Here is a 20,593-nt window from a genome sequence, read left to right on the forward strand (position 1 = left end):
TTTTTTTCCTGGAAATCATGTTGTGACGCATGGCGTAGACAATTAATTACATGGAATTCGAAGACTCCAAGCAAAGGGGCATGACATGAACCAAACGCAATCTTTCATGTTAGCATGGTACTCCAATGTGTCTACCTCTGAAGGTCAGTTCTAAAAACCTTTTCAGAATTTGCCAATATCGCTAAATGTATTAAAACTGAATGCCTTCCGTAGGTCTAGAATCCAGGTTTTGATTGTTATTTCCTCATCACAGAAACAAACACTGAAAATCCCCATTCGCCTGGATTCTAGCTTGGCAATTTCTTGTCCAAAGGCTGTGGTCAGAATTTATGGTGGGGAGGGGGAGGAGGGGCTGGGAAGAAAATATTTTGTTCAATTTCTATCCCGCAGCCCCCTGGCTTTCTTTAAAAAATCATAACCCCCCCCCCCCAAAAAAAAAAAAAAAAATATGAAAAGAATCAAATAATGATCAAATAATTTTCGTAGCCCCTTATGGCAAGCCGTTCAGGTCTTAGTTTAGCGCTAGTTTTTGTTTTGTTAATTTTTATATATTTTTTTTTATATTTTTGAGTTACAAACTATTTATGTCAGTTTGTCGATGAATCCATACTTCTATTCCACGTTAGCATTATCTAATTCGAACAAGTTTCCATTTATCGTCGCAAACCACGGCCTGCATGTTTTACGGCACCGTTCTTAACGAGACTCCCACTGGTATGTGATAATTATTTCGAAGTGTAGCGGAAGAAATAATAGCTCTGGTTTGCGAGAATGATTTATTTGAGATTATTGTTGTTTTACAGGACTGGTGTCTGGAGTATTTTTAAAAGATTATATATTGAAAGTGACGCATGAGATGCAATTTAAAATTCATCTACAGCCACCCACAGTTATTAACTTGATGAACAAATGAAGGCCATGCTGCGTGTAATATTGGATGACTTTGGTATGTCATCTGTGTCTGGTACAGAAATTCAGAACACCAGTTACTCTACCAGCCGTTGGAATCCCTTTAAGCACTCGCATTGTCCATCACTATACCATTCACAACCACCACCTTGCTAGTTTCAACCTGGTCTGAGGTTTAACACTCTCCTATAGAAGAATTCGGTTACGTATTGTAATAGGTCGTTTTGGGGCGCGAAACCCTAATATCCCAGCTGTTTGCAATACCCTGTAGCATTTACATGCATGTAAGGAACAATAACAATATGTTGATTTGGAAACCTTGACCACCATACCCTTCGTAACGACTCAGACTACGTTATTGAGTGGTCTGAGGTAACGACGAATTGGTTCGGACACAGAGTTGTCTTTGAACCCTATAGCTAGACTGTGTCATCATAATCTTGTTCGAAAAAAAAGCGTTACATTGCAGAAGATCGAACATTATTCGAATATAGTCGCTGTTATTTTGGTACAGCCAACAACTTAAAGGTAAGAGTCCTGGTTATGCAACTTGTTGTAATCGAAGGACACTCTCATACTGGATAATTCAGTGGTTATGTTGTACAGAGATGTTTTCAAATTAAAGTTAGACGACAACGTCTTAAGATTAAGATAGCCAGGTGCAAAACCGTGAAGAACTTTGAATGTTATTAGGCAGAGAATTTTAAAATCTACACGCTGTTGTACTGGTAGCTAGTGCAACACTTTGAGAAAAGGGGTAATGTGGTTATACTTCACTCTAATAACTAAACGAGCTGCAGAATTCTGCTATAGACAGTCTATAGACAGTCGGTTTCTAAGAATAATGAATAAATGAATGGCTTTAACAACAAGAACTTTTTCAGGTTCCCACAGGACACATACAAATTAAGTGTAATTTAGATTATTTGCTGTGGTAATCGGTTGCTTAGTCTAGAATTGTTCGTGAAATCAAAGACAAGTAAAAAATGTCTCATTGTCCGAACTTTTGTCACGAATAAACATTACTCTATTGTCATGGAAATAACTTTCACACGTGTGATCATGAATTTGCGTTGGTTCAATGGTTCAACATATTCTCGCATAAATCACACACAAGTATGTGTCTGTGTATGATAACCGTACAATAAACGGATAAGTTGTTTATTATAATTTTTCCTGGGATATTGTAATAGCATACGGAATAAATATAAACACGTTGTTTCTACTCTCGGGTTTCAAACACACAAATAACGACTATTCCCTTATCAACAAAATCGCGGGTAAGACGGAAAATCCCAGCGCATGATTTACTACAGCTCATAGAACCTCAGACCACTAACGAACACAACTTGACCTATCGTCCCATATTTCTGCATTTTTTCACTCAAATATGCTCATTATATAACCATAAATTTGACCTTTCCTAACAAGTAAGTTTTAAAAGGCAATAACACCTTAATTTCGCTCGATTTTCAAACTATTTTCGCAAACATTTCCGCTTCCACTCAAAAGATTACGCATTCGGGCCTTATGAAAACAAACACCGATGGTTCCAGAAGAGCAAATCACGTGTCACTTGGTAACTTTCGGCGTATATGTTTAAAGCAAAGGAGTAATGTAACATACTTTGTAATACGTTTCTTTCACAATGCTCAGTGTTTTTTAATTGTGTGGTTCCATCATTCATGATAGTCCATTTGCTCAAAATGACGACCTTTGACCAACTTATGATATTTTTTACATGCAACACTTTTGAAATAGTTTTGCGATTGGCTGTTAGTTCATTAAATACAGTATATAAGATTTAAATATGACAACTTTTACATTGTGTTATAGGCATTAAGCCTACCGAAAACCCATGTTTACCCGGTTTTCTCGCGATATAACGAAATACCCAAGGGTGCGCTAGTGGTACCCGTCAGATATGTTATCAGGACACCTTCCTGAGGCGGAATCTGCAAAAAAAAAAGCATTATTTAACTCGCATTGCAAGGCTAACCACCCAAAAACCACCTCCTGCAACTGGACTATAACTATTTCAACGTAGTGGAAATTTAAAAAGAAATGTGTTATCGAGGAAATGATGGGTACGAGTCTTCCAAGATTTTCCCTTATATGGAGTTACAGATGGTCACTGTTATGTGACGTCTCCTTAGTGTATCTATTTCTCTATATAACACCATCTTATATCCTTAAGAATATCACAGTTTGGGGGAGGAGGGGGGGGGGGTAATACACACAAAACCGGGGTTCAGTCTTGATAGCGCCAGTGTCTTGACGACTGGCTTTCAGAGCATGATTTAGTGAGTTCCAGTCCCTAGTAGTTTTAGGAGAGACACTGTGTTGATACGTTTAGTTTTTAAGGTTTAAACGTAACGGTCTCTCCTATATATGGTGCTACAAGATCATGACAGTGTCCGCAGTGATTACTATCTCCTCATTTACAATTTTGGAATCGCAGTATCAACCTTGCATTTAGACACATAACTGTTCCCATTTCAAAGTCTCTATATATTGAATACACTTGATCTCGCTTCACAAAACGAGCACCCGTCGCTGGATGTTTTCAATTTACCCCTCAGGGGAAAGCAAGCGTGTAATTGATTGATCGGTCGATCTATTTATTTATCTATCTATCTATTTATTTATTTGGTTGAATGATTGATAAATTGAATGATTAGCTTTTGTGGTGAAATCAAACTTGATTTTTGTGTGCGATATTAATCAAATGACTGATTGATTGTTGTGGTCATAACAAACTCAGTTTTTTCTTTCCCTGGCTACTTTCTGAGTTACTCAAATTTTCTGGAAGCAATTCCCCCAACCCCCCGTCATAAACAATGACGTATAGCACGAACTGTATGGTAGACTAGCGCTTTTAAGTAGTTAACGAAAATTCTAGAGATAATATACTATAGAGTGGAAAACAATTTAATAACACTGTATATAAACTAGATTCAGCTCTCATTGTCAGTAATGCTTCTGTGCGCAATTATATCTTTTATTTCGAGGGGACACGAAATTAGTTTTAAGGTGCTACATTGTAAAATGTAAAGAAAATGGCAAAATGTAAATTGTCAGTACTAGTTCATTACTTGTTTTCTAATTTTCCTGCAGAAAACATCTTGGATGTACGTCAAATGCAGTGGATTGGATCGTTCAAGAACCTCCACCCTCACCGCTATATCCCCTAAACACGGACAGTTATCTTCAACTTGAAAACTTCATATTAATACATTACACTGGCTATTGGCAAAGAATGGCAACAACTGTCAGTTGGTCGACTGATGGCGCTGTTGATACCACAAACCTGTCTCACGCCCTGGGAAATCATACAGCAAACTTTACCGATCACCTGCTACTTTCTCCAGGTCCAGGTAGCGCCTTGATTCCAGTCATTATCGTTTCATTATTCCACAGCCTGACTTGCATTGTGGGAACTATCGGAAATCTACTTGTCATTATCGTTCTTCTCAACGCTACTGACATAAGAGTAATTCCAAATATCTATATTTTGAACTTGGCCATAGCAGACTTTCTGTTTTTGTTATCTGTACCATTCCTCTTATATCAGTATGTATCAAAACATTGGGTATTTGGTCAAGTCATGTGTAAGATAGTGATGTCGTTAGACGGAATGAATATGTTTACCGGAGTTTTCCTGCTCACAGCTATGAGCATCGACCGATACCTAGCCCTAGTACATCCATTACAATCACGTGTGTGGCGCACAGTTCGTACAACCCGCATTGTGTGCATTTTGATGTGGGCTTTCTCGTCCACTCTGTGTCTGCCACTTTGGTTGTACGCAGGGGAAGAGACAGAAATGTCTGTACTATGCATTGTTAATTTTCCAAGAAACATAGAGAAGGCATTTATTCTGATATCTTTTGTAAACGGATATGTGGTACCTTTAGTGATTATAGCCGTTTGCTATGTTAGTATTGCTTGTCATGTTACAACATCAAGAGTTGGTAGTCCCGGGCAAGCGATAATGCATACAAGTCCAAAAAACGACTCTAATTCCAAAAGAGTAGCTGTTTTGGTAGTTGCTGCTATCATAGCCTTTGCCGTGTGCTGGTTTCCTTTCTATGCAATGCAACTTTACACGACCTTTTCTGACATGTCAAACGGCGTGAGTTCTTCCGTCGTAATAATGTATTACGTCAGCATTTGGTTGAGTTATACCAACAGCGCCATCAACCCCTTTATTTACTCTGTTGCGGGCAAACAATTTCGGGAACACCTACTAAGAATTGTATGCTGCGAGAAAGGCATAATACGATTACGAAATGACGTAACGATGAGTCCAGTTACTAGCTCGCTGAGATCATATAGACGATAACAAGTAATAAACAAACAAACAAGCAATCGGAATCTAGCAACAAACTAACCTTTCTATCCACATATGTCTGATTGTATTATTATATTGGCAACCCTTTATGAGTTGTTTGGTGTGATGAGGTTACATATGTAAATATATACATATATATATATATATATATATATATATATATATATATATATATATATATATGTGTGTGTGTGTGTGTGTGTGTGTGTGTGTGTGTATATATATATATATATATATATATATATATATATATATATATATATATATATATATCAATATATATCAGTATCAAGTAAGATACACAGGAGCCACAACACAGTGTTTCACGCTGTTGCGATCATCAGACGACTAACGTTATAGTTATATCAAATTCCAATAGAACTAGAACTTGATAGAACTGATGATCGCAACCGCATGAAACATAGACATATATACATATACTGAGTTTATATATATATTATTATATATTATTATATATATATATATATATATATATATATATATATATATATATATATATATATATATATATATTACACTGAGGTTCTATATATAAATAATATCATGAATCTGGGTCAGAACTGTATGGTTCATGATATTATATATATATATAACTCGGTGAGTATCAATCTGCTAAGACACACATATATATATATATATATATATATATATATATATATATATATATATATATATATATACACACACACACACACACACACACACACACACACACACACACACACATATATATATATATATAATTGTTTATCAACCAAATACAAAACAGAAGTAAAAGGAAAAAAATATGTACATTTTGAAAAAGGAGGTTGACGGGATATTATATCTGGTGGGGCCACAGAAATAGTTCTATCTGAACTAGTCTAGTCTGTGACCCTGACAATAAATACACAGCGAAACAATTACTAGTGTGTAATTGGGCAACAAACAGTAAGAAAAGAAAGAAAGGGGGGTATTATCTGCAAATATGATACAATAATTTTACAAAATATTTACATGTCTCATAATAATATAAATAAAATATATACTATTAATACGATAATGAAATAAATACATGTCATTTGTTTTCTGTGAATTCCTCAGGTGAGCTTTTAAAGTTAATTTGAATCTGCTCCTATCAGTGATGAGACTTGGTAATAGAGTCCAGTGATGAGTGACTGCATATCTTACACTGTGCTTACCTTTGTATAACTTTGGGTATGTAGAAATTGCGATGTGTAGCGAAACGAGTAGGATAGGAATGTGAAATTGTATCCAAATAGCGGTTTACATCATAGGCAAAGTGATTGTGTAACAAATCAAAAGTAACGGGGCAGGTGTGAAATACACAGAGTTTATGAATTGGTAAAATATGTAGCTGTTTGAATAATGGGTCAGTACGAAATGGACACGAAAGTCAGAGAAAGTGATACGACGTGTAAATTTCTTTTGTTGTAAATATATTTATTCCAAGAAAGGAGTGTAAGTATTGCCCCAGATTTCGACACAGTAGCTTATATGTGGAAGAATTAGCGTGTTGTACAATAGCAGAAGAATAGATTTCGGAATAAAGTGTCAGAGTAGTGAGGTAATTCTGATCTTTGGGACAATAGATTTGACAACTTTTTGGATGTGGGACTTTGAAGTTAAAATTGATGTCAAGAGAAACGCCAAGGTACGTTGTCAAGGAGACGTTGTTCAACTCACTTGCATAGATTCCCAAACAGCCCTCTACGTCCACAGCTGTCCGGGGTGTTTTAATGACAATTAATGTAGTTAGGTTTTTTTTTCAACACTGACCGTTAGTTTGTTCGCTCGACACATTATGTGGGTAAGATTAATCTCGTTTCCTATATATGGGGGGGGGGGGGTTATATTGTCAATGGTAACGTATTGCTGTCGGTTTTTAACCAGTGTAGTAGAGTGCCTCTTCTGCCATAAGGATCTAATTTATGAATTAAGATGTCGTGGTTTATGGTATCAAATTCTATTTTAAGGTCAATGAAAATGCCAACAGTGATGAATCCATTGTCTATTTGTTCACTAATATCGATCGGAGACCAAGTCTGCAAGGGCCAATTTTGTGTTATATTTTTTACGGAATACAAATTATGTATCTAAAAGAATATGTTTAGTTTCAAGATAACAGATACACTGTTTATTTACAAATAACTCTATAATTTTATTTAATGTAAGGAGAATTGAAATGGACCTATAGTTGCTAACGTTGTCAGCTGTACCTTTATATATATATATATATATATATATATATATATATATATATATATATATATATATATATATATATATATATATATATATATATATATATATATATATATATATATATATATATATATATATATATATATATATATATATATATATATTGGCAGTATTTTGAATCTGTGAATATTCCTAGGCTCAGTGAACAATTGACGTGGAGTGCAAGAGGTCGAGCGATGATATGTGATATGATATGATGAGACCTAGAGATGTACACCATTTTCGTTTTTGCACAATTCTGTATCTCTACTTTAGTCCTGGTTACAAAAAGGAAGTAAGTATCGGGAATGAAATATACACTGAGCTCTTGAGCGCGAGTCGAATATTAGGATCCTGACTGCAATTTACATAACCAATCAAGTTACGTCAAAATAGTTAATCTCAAGTTGAAAGAATCTTTACTAACCAATCATATCTCTTCCTAATTGGCCAATCAAATGAACGTCAATATCAAATTCGGATCAATATGTATGAAATGTAGGAAAACCTATATGAACTTTTACTTCTGTGTGATCTGTAAGTGTTTTGCTAGATGTTAGCTATAGAAAAGATACCAACGGTGTTATAATAATTACACAAAATTAAGATGACCATGAATTTTGACAATGACTCTGACCTTTGATCGCAACGATCAGTGTAACCAGTGAGTTTCTTGTCCCGAAAACCCTATATAAAAAACAACAACAATTATCTGCTATCAGTAACACGTTCAGATTAATATATTAACTATTTGGTATAATTGGGGATAATGACAGCGCGCAGTTGCCTTGGTAACAGTTTTGTATATGGTGTATATCTATGACTAAACTAGGGAATTATTATATTCTTGTAGATAAATGAAGTAAATGGTCACAGAAAGGTGTATTTTGGCCGATATTTCGTGTAATTTTGGGGTTACATCAATGTTTTTCAGAAATAAATTAAATAACACTGATGGATAACTTAATACGTAGAAATTAGTTTATTTTGAGTTCCTTGTATGAATGCCATTGCAGGGCTCGAAGTGAATGCACTAATGGCGAAATCTAAGGGAGTCTACAGTAATTACAATGGGGAGGGGTTACTTGTTACAAACGGGTCCCCAGGGAGGCCCATATTTAGAAAACGTAATTTAGGGGAGGGTCACACTTTTTAAAAGTCTTTATCTAACTTTGCATTATTGTGTTATTCGGTCTAATACCATCGCTTGTATCAGTTCAAACGCATATTGCTTGCTACCCTATCCCACCACTGCCACCATTGTAAAATAATCCCATCGATCGAACGGATTTTAACTATTACAATTAGTGTATCGAATTATACACCTGATACATCGAAATAGAAATAATGTGACAAACGTTAATTCATTATTGATATACACACTTGAGAGAGCCCGTACTTAACAGTGGCCAAAAAGCTATGCTATAAAACCAGATACGTAATAAATATTGGTGAAATCGAATTGATATCTTCAGGAATATAGTCAAACATTAAAATGTATCGTACATACAACAATGTTATATATCCGTCCAATGAGAGAGGTACATGTAGGTCGGAGGCAAAGAAAAAGCCATAAATACAGGTTAGTTCCTCCACTTGGTCACGAGTGGAATTTATGACTCCTTTGTTTAACAAGTGGTAGTCGTGATTGTGTGTGTGCTGGTAACTGATCTATGCCAAAGTCACATGATACACTGCTTACCTTTGCTCTGCAACGTACGTAAAATCTCGTTCGTCCTTACTTTGCCTTACAGACGAAAACACGTACTAAAAGTACCGCACTATCCTTCCCTGCCATTGGTGCCACGTCGACTAAGGTGAAAATCTGATAATAAGGTAAGAGTTTCACTGCGAATTAGTTTACAATGGTCGAAATCTTAAATCTTGTCAACTAGCCCATGGCCACAACGGTAAAACACTGCGACATCACGCCTTGAAGGTAGTCCGGAGGTGTCAAATTCGAATTACGTCAACGACGCAAATTTCGGCGCAGACTGGAACGGGCGTTCTTGTCAACATTCGGACGCCAAACAGCCCCGTGTTTTGGAAGTGAAGTGAAGTGTTATGTTTTTCGATCGCTTTACGTACTCATGATCGAGTTGGGGATTTAGGGTGAACGGAAGGTAATTTCGTATGAGTTTCAGAAGTCCATGCGAAGATAATTAGCTTTACTACCATGACTTAAAAGAGGAAGTCTGTCTTATAATAAATTTTCGACTTGATGAAATGTATCAACAACCACACTCCCTATATTGCCGGTCAAGCAAAAACATTGACATGCGAAACAGAAACGTTGGAGTCGGCCATATCAGAAAGATGACACTATGCCTAGTGTCTGACGCTAGAATTTCATCAGCACACTATTGTTTTTCTTTTAATTAAAAAAAAACAATAAAATATAAACTTTGTCATATATTTGTGTAAAATACTGATATAATTATGTGTAAATGTAAGAAATTCCTTCTGCAAAAACTGTTTTTCCAATAGGATTTGAATTAAGTGGTGTCAGAAATTATGTACATACAATGTATTACATTTACTGTATACTGTAAAACAACTGGTACTTGTACAGATCATAAAACTTTCATTACCCCTGAAAACTTCGAAAGAAACCTTCAACCCTGCATGCAGTCAATAGCATCAGCCAAACACTTAAAAACAATTACATCTAAAAAATCACGTATTGGTAATATCCACATCAAGTTATCATTTTGATTGGTACAGTGGATTTTGACTTTAAAATTTATGTTGTTCACGTGCGCGCGCGGTTTGCGCGCGCACACACACACACACACACAGTTGTTGACAATGCAAAGCTTTCACAAACAAAATATTGTGTTGAAAGTTGGCCAGATGACAATGATGAAGATGATGTTGTAATGAGAGACCTTGACAGTGAGAGTGAGGAAAGTGACTGTCCCAGTCAATCAGTTGTTGTAACGGGGGGGGGGGGGGGGGGGGGGTAGAAGAGCTGGTTCATGGCGGAATGCTCTTAATAAGTATTCATTAATAATACAATTGTAGCAATATAAATAATATAATTTCCTCTCTTTAATACCCACCACTTCATGTATATAATCGAAACGTGGGGGGGGGGGAGGGGGGTCATCCCAATTTCTAAAGTCATAGATTTTTTTCCCTGCAGGAGGGAGGGGGGGGGAGTTGAATTTTCACTTCTTATCAACCAATTCCTCCGACGCTCCCCAACCGTAAATAATGACGGCTCCCTAGGTCAATCATTTGATTGTGCGCGTTTTCTCAAACCATTGATGTCTCATCGATGCTAAAACCATGTTTGTCATTACAAGAAAAAAAGCAATGATAATTATTAGAAACCGTACGGCCGATCTTGTAGAAAAAAAGTGAATAAGCTACTTCTCGTATTTAGAAATGGAACGACGACCGTGTGACCAGTTAGTTGTGGAGACTCAAAAGTGAAAAAATACTTCTTCACTGGGCCATTACCACGCGACTGGTCGTGGACAATAGACAGTGAAAAAACATACTTCTTCTTCACTGGGCTACGACCGTACGACTGGTCGTAGACAATAGACAGCGACAAAACTACGTCTTCTTCACTGAGCCAAGACCGTACGACATACCACCTAGTGCACCTTATAATCAAGTTCTCACCACTCATCCGAATGTACCGATAGAAACATCTTTGTATTGGTAATATAACCATACTCCGCTATTTTTTTCCTTTAGTGCTCGGTATGTCATGGAAGACCTTTTCAAATGTTCTATTAGTTCAATATGGACCACTTTTGCCTTTAACTGGTTTGCATGATACACATTATTGCCATATGCGAGCGAAATGGTGCACCATCTGCAAGCAGGACTATGGGTCTAGGAGTTTGCGACAGATGTATTCATTCCCAATCGAACCCCGGTCACATCCATGTATCAGTATAGTAACGTCCTGCCAATTTAAAATTCATGAATTTATAGTTTGTTTTTTAGTAGATGTATTCAACCAAAAATAGATTATTTTTCATATGTCTCGCCAACGTACTCTACTAGTATTTTAGTATTAGTCACTAGTCACACTGACTCTATTGAGTGTTTACGTATCGTAAAGCCTACAATTCAAATTGCAACAAATTATACAAGTTGTCTCCCCATGAAAGAAGTATCCATGGTAACATTAATACGATTTCAATGAGGTGCTCTAAATATTGTACCCAAAATCAATAAATACATCTTGTAGCATAGCTTTTGGGCCTCACAGTGTGTGCACTGCTCGAAATGATGACAGTGTGCACTTTATCATGTCACGTGGCTAGGTACGTATACTGCATGCCGTGTTCAGTGGATCAACAGGTACTGATATGAGTTATTTCCTATTTCATAGTGACCACATTCCACAATACAACACTTAGTAATTTCCTTACATGAAATCAACATGTAACTGTATCAACAATGTGAGAATGAGATACAAGGTGTGAGATCAATATATATTTCAAATCAGGGTAAGATGAACAATTAAATTCTTTTACTTTTGGGGTGGTTTTTTGGTTGTCTAGTTCTCATCCTACAGAAACGATTTTACTTTTTAATTGGTCTATTTGTTCCCCTAAACATGCAAAACATTTCTTTTTTTTTAATTATCCCCCAAATTGAGAAATGGAAGATTTTTCACTATAGCACAGCACTAACATAAAGGGACAACAAAAGAACCATTTTTCCTCACCACATACTGACTTTGTATTCATAATACTACAAACTTATTTGAAATTGGATGGACATCTTAAAATTTGGCCAATTTAATTTTTTTTGGGGGGGGGGGAGAACTAAATGTTTTTAGCTTTTTGTCCTACACTGAACTATTGACCTCACCCCCAATGTGTTGATTTATCATACATAATTATGTACTGATAACATTATCCCTTGGCACCCATGTGTTCCAATATTATGAAATTTCATGTGAATTTTATCCAAAAATGTTGAAATTTGGAGGGGGGGGGTATAATTATCAATATTGTGACCACTTTGGCTTTAGGAGAAATACATAAACTCTACACATGAATGGTTCAGTTGATTTATCTTACATATGAACTGACAGAAATATACTTTGGTGCTTGTGTGTTCCAATATTATACAATGTCAAGTGATTTTTGTTCAAAATTTCGAAATTTTGATGGGGTGGGGGTCACATTTTTTTACTGGCATTTTAAATTTAGCATATACACAATGATTTTTGTTGTATAATTATGAAGAGTCATTGGTGCATTATACATATGTGCATAGTTATACAAGCTCATTTTAATTTTTGTCAAAATTCAACAATATTTCGTAAAAACTTTCTGTCATAAATGTCTAAATTTAGATGGGGTGTGGGGTTACTATTTCAATTCTAGAATTTAAATGGACGTGGTGACCCACTATTATTTTATCATTAATAAATAAGTGGAATAATACATTGTACACATACAACATATAACAATAATCTATCTTGGACTTTTATCTTTTTTTGTAGGTTTCTTACATTTTTCTTTAAAAATCGTAAAGCAGCTGGGTATAAAATAACATAGTATTTTATGATACAATGAAAAGAAATTGCAACCACATTGGACACATTGTACTAAAATATGTAAGTTCATTAAGTGCTCCAGGGATAATCTTTAACTATCAAAAATTATGATGTAGTTAATTGTTGTAAATCTACTATTTTGACCCAAACCAATATGTGTAGATACAAGAGATGGTCATTATCTAGAAAACAAAGGTGGTGACATAGTATTTTCTTTGCATTTTTTACATATTCAGATATCATTGCTTAGGTATGCAAAGTATAAGAAAAATTAATCGACTTTTTTGAATTTGACACTTCCCCCCCCCCCCCCTTAAATTCATTCCCTAATGTATTTATTAATACATTTCTCATACAGTTCAAGAGTCTAACATATTATTACAGTTTTTAAACCAGCGATGCAAATAATAACTGAATAATTGAATCACGACATTATAAGCAGTTGTTCTTTGTTTAACAAGTCTTTATGTACAAGTATAACAAATTGTGGTTTTATTTGCCTTTACTCCGAAGACAGACAAGGGGCACTAAACTTTTATCAAAGCAACAAGTTGTTGTGTTTGTTCTCAGGAAGACAAGTATGTACATGAAATCATTAAGATAGTTGCGTTGTTAAGTTAAGGTGACCACCAATCACCTAAGCGATACAAAGATATTTAAATGCACGTCAAAGTCTATGTTGATGATCAATTTCTAGACGTCATATTAACTCTGTTCGAGCTATTTGTCATGTCCTTCATTATTGTAACTTTAGTGTCTGTAAGTGTATTTTTATTATATATATATTAGTAAAATCAAAGCTATACAATACAATGCAATACAATACAATACAATACAATACGATACGATACGATACAATGCAATACAATACAATGTAATACTATTTATCGAAAAGGCAAAATTTAAAAACAAATAGAAGTAAGACCTCAAACTTTGAAATAGCTGTATGACTTGTACAATCACCATTTCAAGTGAACACATTTCCTATGGATGTATATATTCTTGACGTTTTGTTTACGACTCTTTAGGTATTTACCCCGCCTATTAGGTAAATATAAAGTCGTGCAGTTGTTGACAATGTTTTAAAGCTAAGTTACCATTTTTGACATTTATAACCTGAATTATGAGACCAGCCACTTAACAGACACGACCTTGTCGGCGCACACGTACACAGCGGAGTAGTCAGTGAACGTTATCGGATGATGACATTTCAATATTGGCTACAATTTCCTGAGGGAAGTGCATATGGTAACACATTTTATGTGTTATTTGGGTACAAAATTTGGTTAACTTGGTGGCTTGAGTTGCTTATTCCATCAAATTAACAACATACAGATTTGATCTGGTTTCTTTCCGTTAGGTGGTCGATACCATTGTGGCGCTATTTATAGTTATGATTCAAGTAGGGGGCATTACGATGTCGTTGCCAGAATTTAAGTGTAAATGTAACATGCAAGTAGTCTAAAATTCCATTCTAATTGAAAATATTCTTTAAATATTGTTACATTACATCCTCACTAAATGTATCGATTTGAAGCTTTATCATTTAATTTATTATTTAAAGCTTTTGTTCATACATCACAGGAAACGATGGTGACTGGACCTTTAAAATGAGAATCATATTACACCAGTTCATGTTAAATTGAAGAGCAACTCAGTGGTTAGATAGAGTGGTGTAGATATGTAGATGAAAACATTTTCAAACCAGTTTTTCAGTTTAGCAAAGTTATTCTAATGTTCATCTATCGTCAAAAAAGCCTTTATGTATGTATGTATGTATGTATGTATGTATGTATGTACGTACGTACGTACGTACGTACGTACATACGTACGCACGCTCGCACGCACGCACGCACGCGCGCGCGTATGTGTGTATGTGTGTGTGTGTGTGTCAATTAATCGATAGACAGGAGCGTCAGTCCGAGAATGCAATCTTAGATGAACCACTGTATGCATAGCTCCTAGTAAATAGGAAGTATAGATATAATTTTACAACACTACAGTATTTAATAATCTGTAAAATATTTCCGTTTGTTAAACGCACACAATGTAAACGATGTCCCTTGAATTGTTTATAATTGATTCACTAATGATGTATCTGCATTTGACAGAATCACTATGCAACTAATACTGTACTTCTAGATGTTTCGAAATTAGAAAATAACATGTTCAAATAAAATGACATAGGTAATAGTTATTAGTTAGCCCCCCTCCCACACCCAACCCCCCAGGAGGTGCTATTACAATGGGCTCTGTAAGCCCGTCCATGCGTGCGTTCGTAATACGTCAGATAATTTCTCAGAAATGCAATATCTGATTTCTTTCAAACCTGACACAAGGGTGAACTATTATGTGGGACATATGCACATTTTTGATATATGCAAATTTGACTGAATGGCGGTCATGTTTGTAGTTAAAACTTATTATTTACTGCATAACTCAAAAACTGTAATACATAGAGACTCGATTAAGTCTCTAACCCCATAATATTGTACGCGAGCGATCTTTAGAGACTCTGACCTTTGACTTTGACCTTTAAGGCTTATTATCAAAATCAAGACACATTGTAGTTTTTACATATCGCCAATCTCTTTTAAATCATGTTTACAAGTAATACAACTTCAATCATATACTCTATTCATAGATCACGAAAACTATTATGTACTCACATATTGCAGACGCTTTGTAGCAATTATGGGTGGCTAATGTCTTTTATATTACATTTATATATAACGCAGAACCAAATAATCATACACATGTAATACTTTGATACTCATATCACTTTTTACTCAATGGCAGCCATATTTGTAGTGAACATTCAAAATCGTTAATACATGGAGACTATATATTAAAGGGTCTACCCCTATACTGTCAGGTTTAAACTTTGTTTTTAAACACTGACTTTTGACCTAGACCTTGATCTTCAGGTTCACTTACTGAAATTCAGGAATTAATGCATTTTTGCAGACACTTACTTCATTTGTTGCCCCCAGTTTCTTTTACACCACGTCTCCGTTCAGTCACATTTGAGAGGGGGGGGGGGGGGTTATATCTCCTATGAAGGCTTGTTTTTAACTAACTCTGGTATTTATGCCATATATTGACAGTGTATCTATAGCTACAGTAAAGCCTGCTGTCGTTTTTTAGAAATGACGAAGCACGTGACTGCAACTGCCCTGACTACATTGGTATTGAGTGTATGTTCAATCGTGTTCATCACCGGTACGTATATGTTAAGTTTTAAATATACATTAATTAATACAACACCCATATGGGCTATACAGAACAAATTACTTCAGATTCAGTCATTTTCTATGGCATCTTATAAACATGGGTGACGATATAGTATTCTATAATATTGTTAGGTACCCCTTTTTAACGTTTATGGTCTCCAACCTAAGGTCAAACCTGGATGAACTTTGCAAAGAGCAGATAGTTTGTCGTTGTCATTTATACAGATATTATCAACTTTTTATTCATTATATATCCGACATTTTTACCAGGTGGGAGGGGAGGGCAATGTCCCTGGAACAAACAAAACGAAAACACGACAATAAAGGAAGGACATTGAGGTAAATAAAGAAATGGAGCCGTATTCACCAGATCAGATTTCAATCAGATTGGTCACTGGGCTGCTAGTGTGTGACGTCAACACAAGGTTATATATTTGATACAGTGTAGCGAAAGATTAATAAATAAATTTTGTGTCCTTCTTCCAGTCTATTCTTTCCCATATCACTATCTCGGCATCTTCATTCTTTTCTTACCGTTGACCGGTATGGTTTTTATTTCGCTGAAAGTTCAATGTATGAGATTTATTTAATAACGTATAATTGCAGAGCGCTCATTTGCATATGCCAGTCACACAGTGGTTACGCCTACCTTGGGCACAATATATATATATATATATATATATATATATATATATATATATATATATATATATATATATATATATATTTATATATATATATATATATATATATATATATATATATATATATATATATATATATATATATGGAGGTGTTGGTTGTTATTGTGTGAGTTATTGGGTGTGGACAAGTAGGTGTTGGCGGGTTGTTACATGTTGGGCTTTGATGTTCCGTTAGTTAACGGGTTTAGTTTAGGTGATAGATGCTCTATTGAAGTTGGACAAATAAAACTTATTCTCGTGTCGGCATTTGGATATCAACTCAGTTCTTTTGTTTAGTGTGGAGTTTTTGTCTGCTTTAATAATGGTTAGTTTTTCGGTTAAACACAGGTTGCATCGTTTTGTTTTATTGGTGTATGCTTGGGCTGTCTTGCTGATGGACCAGGATACGGAAAAAGGCTCGTTGTTTCTTTTCAGTTTCCAAATGTGTTTTGATAGTTCTGTGCTGTTTTCGTGTTTTTCATGTTTGAATGACTGTTTGTGGTTGGCGTATCTCTGTTTGAAGTTGTTCTCTGTTAAACCGATATATACTTTTGTTTGTTTTTTTTCGTGGACGGTGGCTTGGTATACGATGTTTTCCGTTTGGCATTCGCCGTTCAAAGGGCAGGTGTCTTTCTGTCTGCAATTAAAAGGTTTTTGAGTGGGTTTAGTTTCGCTGTTGGAGATGGTGGCGTTGTGCGCTTTGATTATGGTAGCCATGTTTGGCATGCAGCTATAACTGACTTTGACATTGTTTATGTTGAATATTTTGTGTAACTTGGAGTCTCCAAGTCGAGCACTCTACTCAACCAGCTACCAGACCCAGAATGGAACAGCCACGAAAGGTAAACCTGAACTACTCTCTAAAGAACATTCCCCTCTTGTAAGACGAGACTAAGTTTTATTTGTCCAACTTCAATAGAGCATCTATCACCTAACTAAACCCGTTAACTAACGGAACATCAAAGCCCAACATGTAACAACCCGCCAACACCTACTTGTCCGCACCCAATAACTCACACAATAACAACCAACACCTCCACACACACAACACCAACCCACCAACACAGACAATAGTGATGATATTTCTATTGTCTACACTCTATATAAACAGCACACCCAGAGAGTAGAAACCAGAGTTGTCTGATGATCGCACAATGCGTGAAACTCCGAGTTACAACCAAGAAAGAGTTCCAGTACTACCAAATATATATATATATATATGTGGTTCATTTTTGGAGTGTGGTTCATTTGTGTCGACTAATACAGATCACACACACAAAAAAACATATACATGTTCAACCTAAACACATTAAAACCATGATATGATCCACAAACACAAAGCACAGTACAGTTATTTTATCTCAACGAATGATGGTCTGAGTCTTCGTACACTATTTTACATATTGTGTTCTAAATTAATTTGTAATAATTTTTGGCTCTGTCATCATGGATTTCAATATTTCTGAGACTCTAACGAAGAGTTTGATATATATGCTAGTTATTTTCCGGTTGCGGTTGACGTCAGAAATGCTGGCCCTGCTGCAGCACTAAACTCCTTTAACTTCCAGGAAAAGTCGTAATATGCTATATCGTTATCTATTTGACATGTAGCCCAGACGTGTGACATGGTAGATAACCTTCCTGATCGAATGATTTGTGACGAAAGAATGCAAGGAGAAGATTTTTGTGAGAACAACGCGGGTTGTTGTTTTGACGATGACGTTAATGTTGGTATACCACATTGCAGCTTTCCAAGTAAGCATTGTTTAACAAGGCATTTCCCTTGCTGGGTAACTTTTCCGTATATAGAAATACTTTTCATCGTCAGATTTTTGCATGATTGCTATGTTATTTTTTACTTTATTTTTCACCCGGCCTTATTAATTTGGTACATGTCTTTAGATATTTTTTAAAACGAACATTTTCATACTCTTACAAGAAGAATGAAACTTTGCAAATATTTATTTCATTAGCAAAAGGAGTAACTCGATGCGATGAACGAATTTTAATAATTCACATGTGATGTTCCGAACTGATTTTTCTGGTTTGCACAAACCTTATATTTCGTATGTGTGTATTTCACAGAGAGGTGTTCAAGAGAAGTATCTGATCGACCCAGATGCGGTCAAACTGGTGTACGGAAAAATGCCTGCCTCAGCAGGGGCTGTTGTTGGTATCATGCAAACAGCTTTAACAACCGTTATTGCTTTCTGCCTTGTAGGTCGACCTTTATTTATCGTAATATGTTATATTTCTTATCTATTTGACATAGCCCAGACATTATCATGTAATGTAACAATATCCGATATCGTCTAGAATAGTTTCATTAATTAATTAATTAATTAATTCATTCATTCATTCATTCGCTACATTTACGACATGTAAAGATTCTTCTCATTTCAAATCGATAACATCCATTTTCATTATTAGATATTCGACTAATAAGAGTGGGAACACAAAGGTGGTATATCATATTTGACATATGCACGTCAATTTGTCGTTTTATATAGTATAAACATTTGACCACATGACGGCCATATGTGTAGTTAAAATCAATATTTATTACATAACTCAAATACTGCAATACAGAGAGACTAAATTCCAGTGTCTACTTGTATATAAACTATTGCTTGAGACTTTGACCTTGACCTGATTCTCCAACCTGCAGGGTCAATTATGAAAATCAGGGCAATTCCAATTTCTTTTTAATCATGTACAATTAATATGAAGACAAAGAAGTAGATACATGCATTATATTTGGTGCACATCTCATTTTTACTGAATGGCAGCCATATTTGTAGTAATGAAATCACTATATTACTGCATAACTCTAAGATTTCAATACATAGACTCTTTTCAAGTGTCTAGCCCATATATTCACATGCAAACTTTCTTGTATGAGTGACTGTTGACCTTTACCTTGACTGAAAAAAATAATCTATCACATATCGCAGACAATTTGTAGCAATTATTAGTGGCTAATATCTTGGAGATCATGTCTATAGATACTGCAGAACCAGATAAACATATACATGCATTATGTTTGGTGCTCATATCAGTTTTTACTCAATGGCAGCCATACATTTGTAGTGAACAATCATGATTTACCACATACATTGTAACTCAAAAACGTTAATACATGGAGACTACATTCAAGTATCTACCCACATATTGCCAGATTTAATCATTCTTTTTGAGACATTGACCTTTGGCCTTGACTCTGATCTTCATGTTAAATTATCGAAATTCAGCAGTTTCCTTTGTAGTCTTCACCAATTTCTTTTTAAATTATTTGATGGGGGGGGGGGTGTCTCCATTGAACACCTGTTTCAACAGATACATAATAACTCTATCAATAGAAAAAATAAACTGATTCTGATACGACAAAATTTAAAAGTGGTTGATCACAATGTAGATGGGTGGGCATGTATGTGACAGTGTGTATGTGGAGGGTATATGTGTTTCTTTCGTCAGTTAACATTACTGTCATTTCAATCAAAGTATCAGCGATGAAATACTTCAAAATATTGATATCTTACTGGAGCGGTCCTAAAATAAGGTGCATTGCATTAAATGTAGCACTAGCTGTCACAGCATTTCCGATGCATGTACAGCG

At 35.4% G+C, this 20,593-nt stretch overlaps 1 protein-coding gene across 1 annotated transcript; it reads left to right on the forward strand.

Annotated features, from left to right (window-relative positions):
* Positions 1-4,168: 4,168 nt before the first annotated feature.
* LOC144436853 (somatostatin receptor type 2-like) lies at positions 4,169-19,657 on the forward strand. Its single transcript, XM_078125713.1, has 3 exons — positions 4,169-5,044; positions 19,063-19,194; positions 19,646-19,657. The coding sequence occupies exons 1-3, from the start codon at positions 4,169-4,171 to the stop codon at positions 19,655-19,657; spliced, it is 1,020 nt and encodes a 339-aa protein (XP_077981839.1).
* The last annotated feature ends 936 nt before the right edge of the window (positions 19,658-20,593 follow it).

The sequence above is a fragment of the Glandiceps talaboti genome, chromosome 6, assembly GCF_964340395.1.
Source record: "Glandiceps talaboti chromosome 6, keGlaTala1.1, whole genome shotgun sequence".
NCBI lineage: Eukaryota > Metazoa > Hemichordata > Enteropneusta > Spengelidae > Glandiceps > Glandiceps talaboti.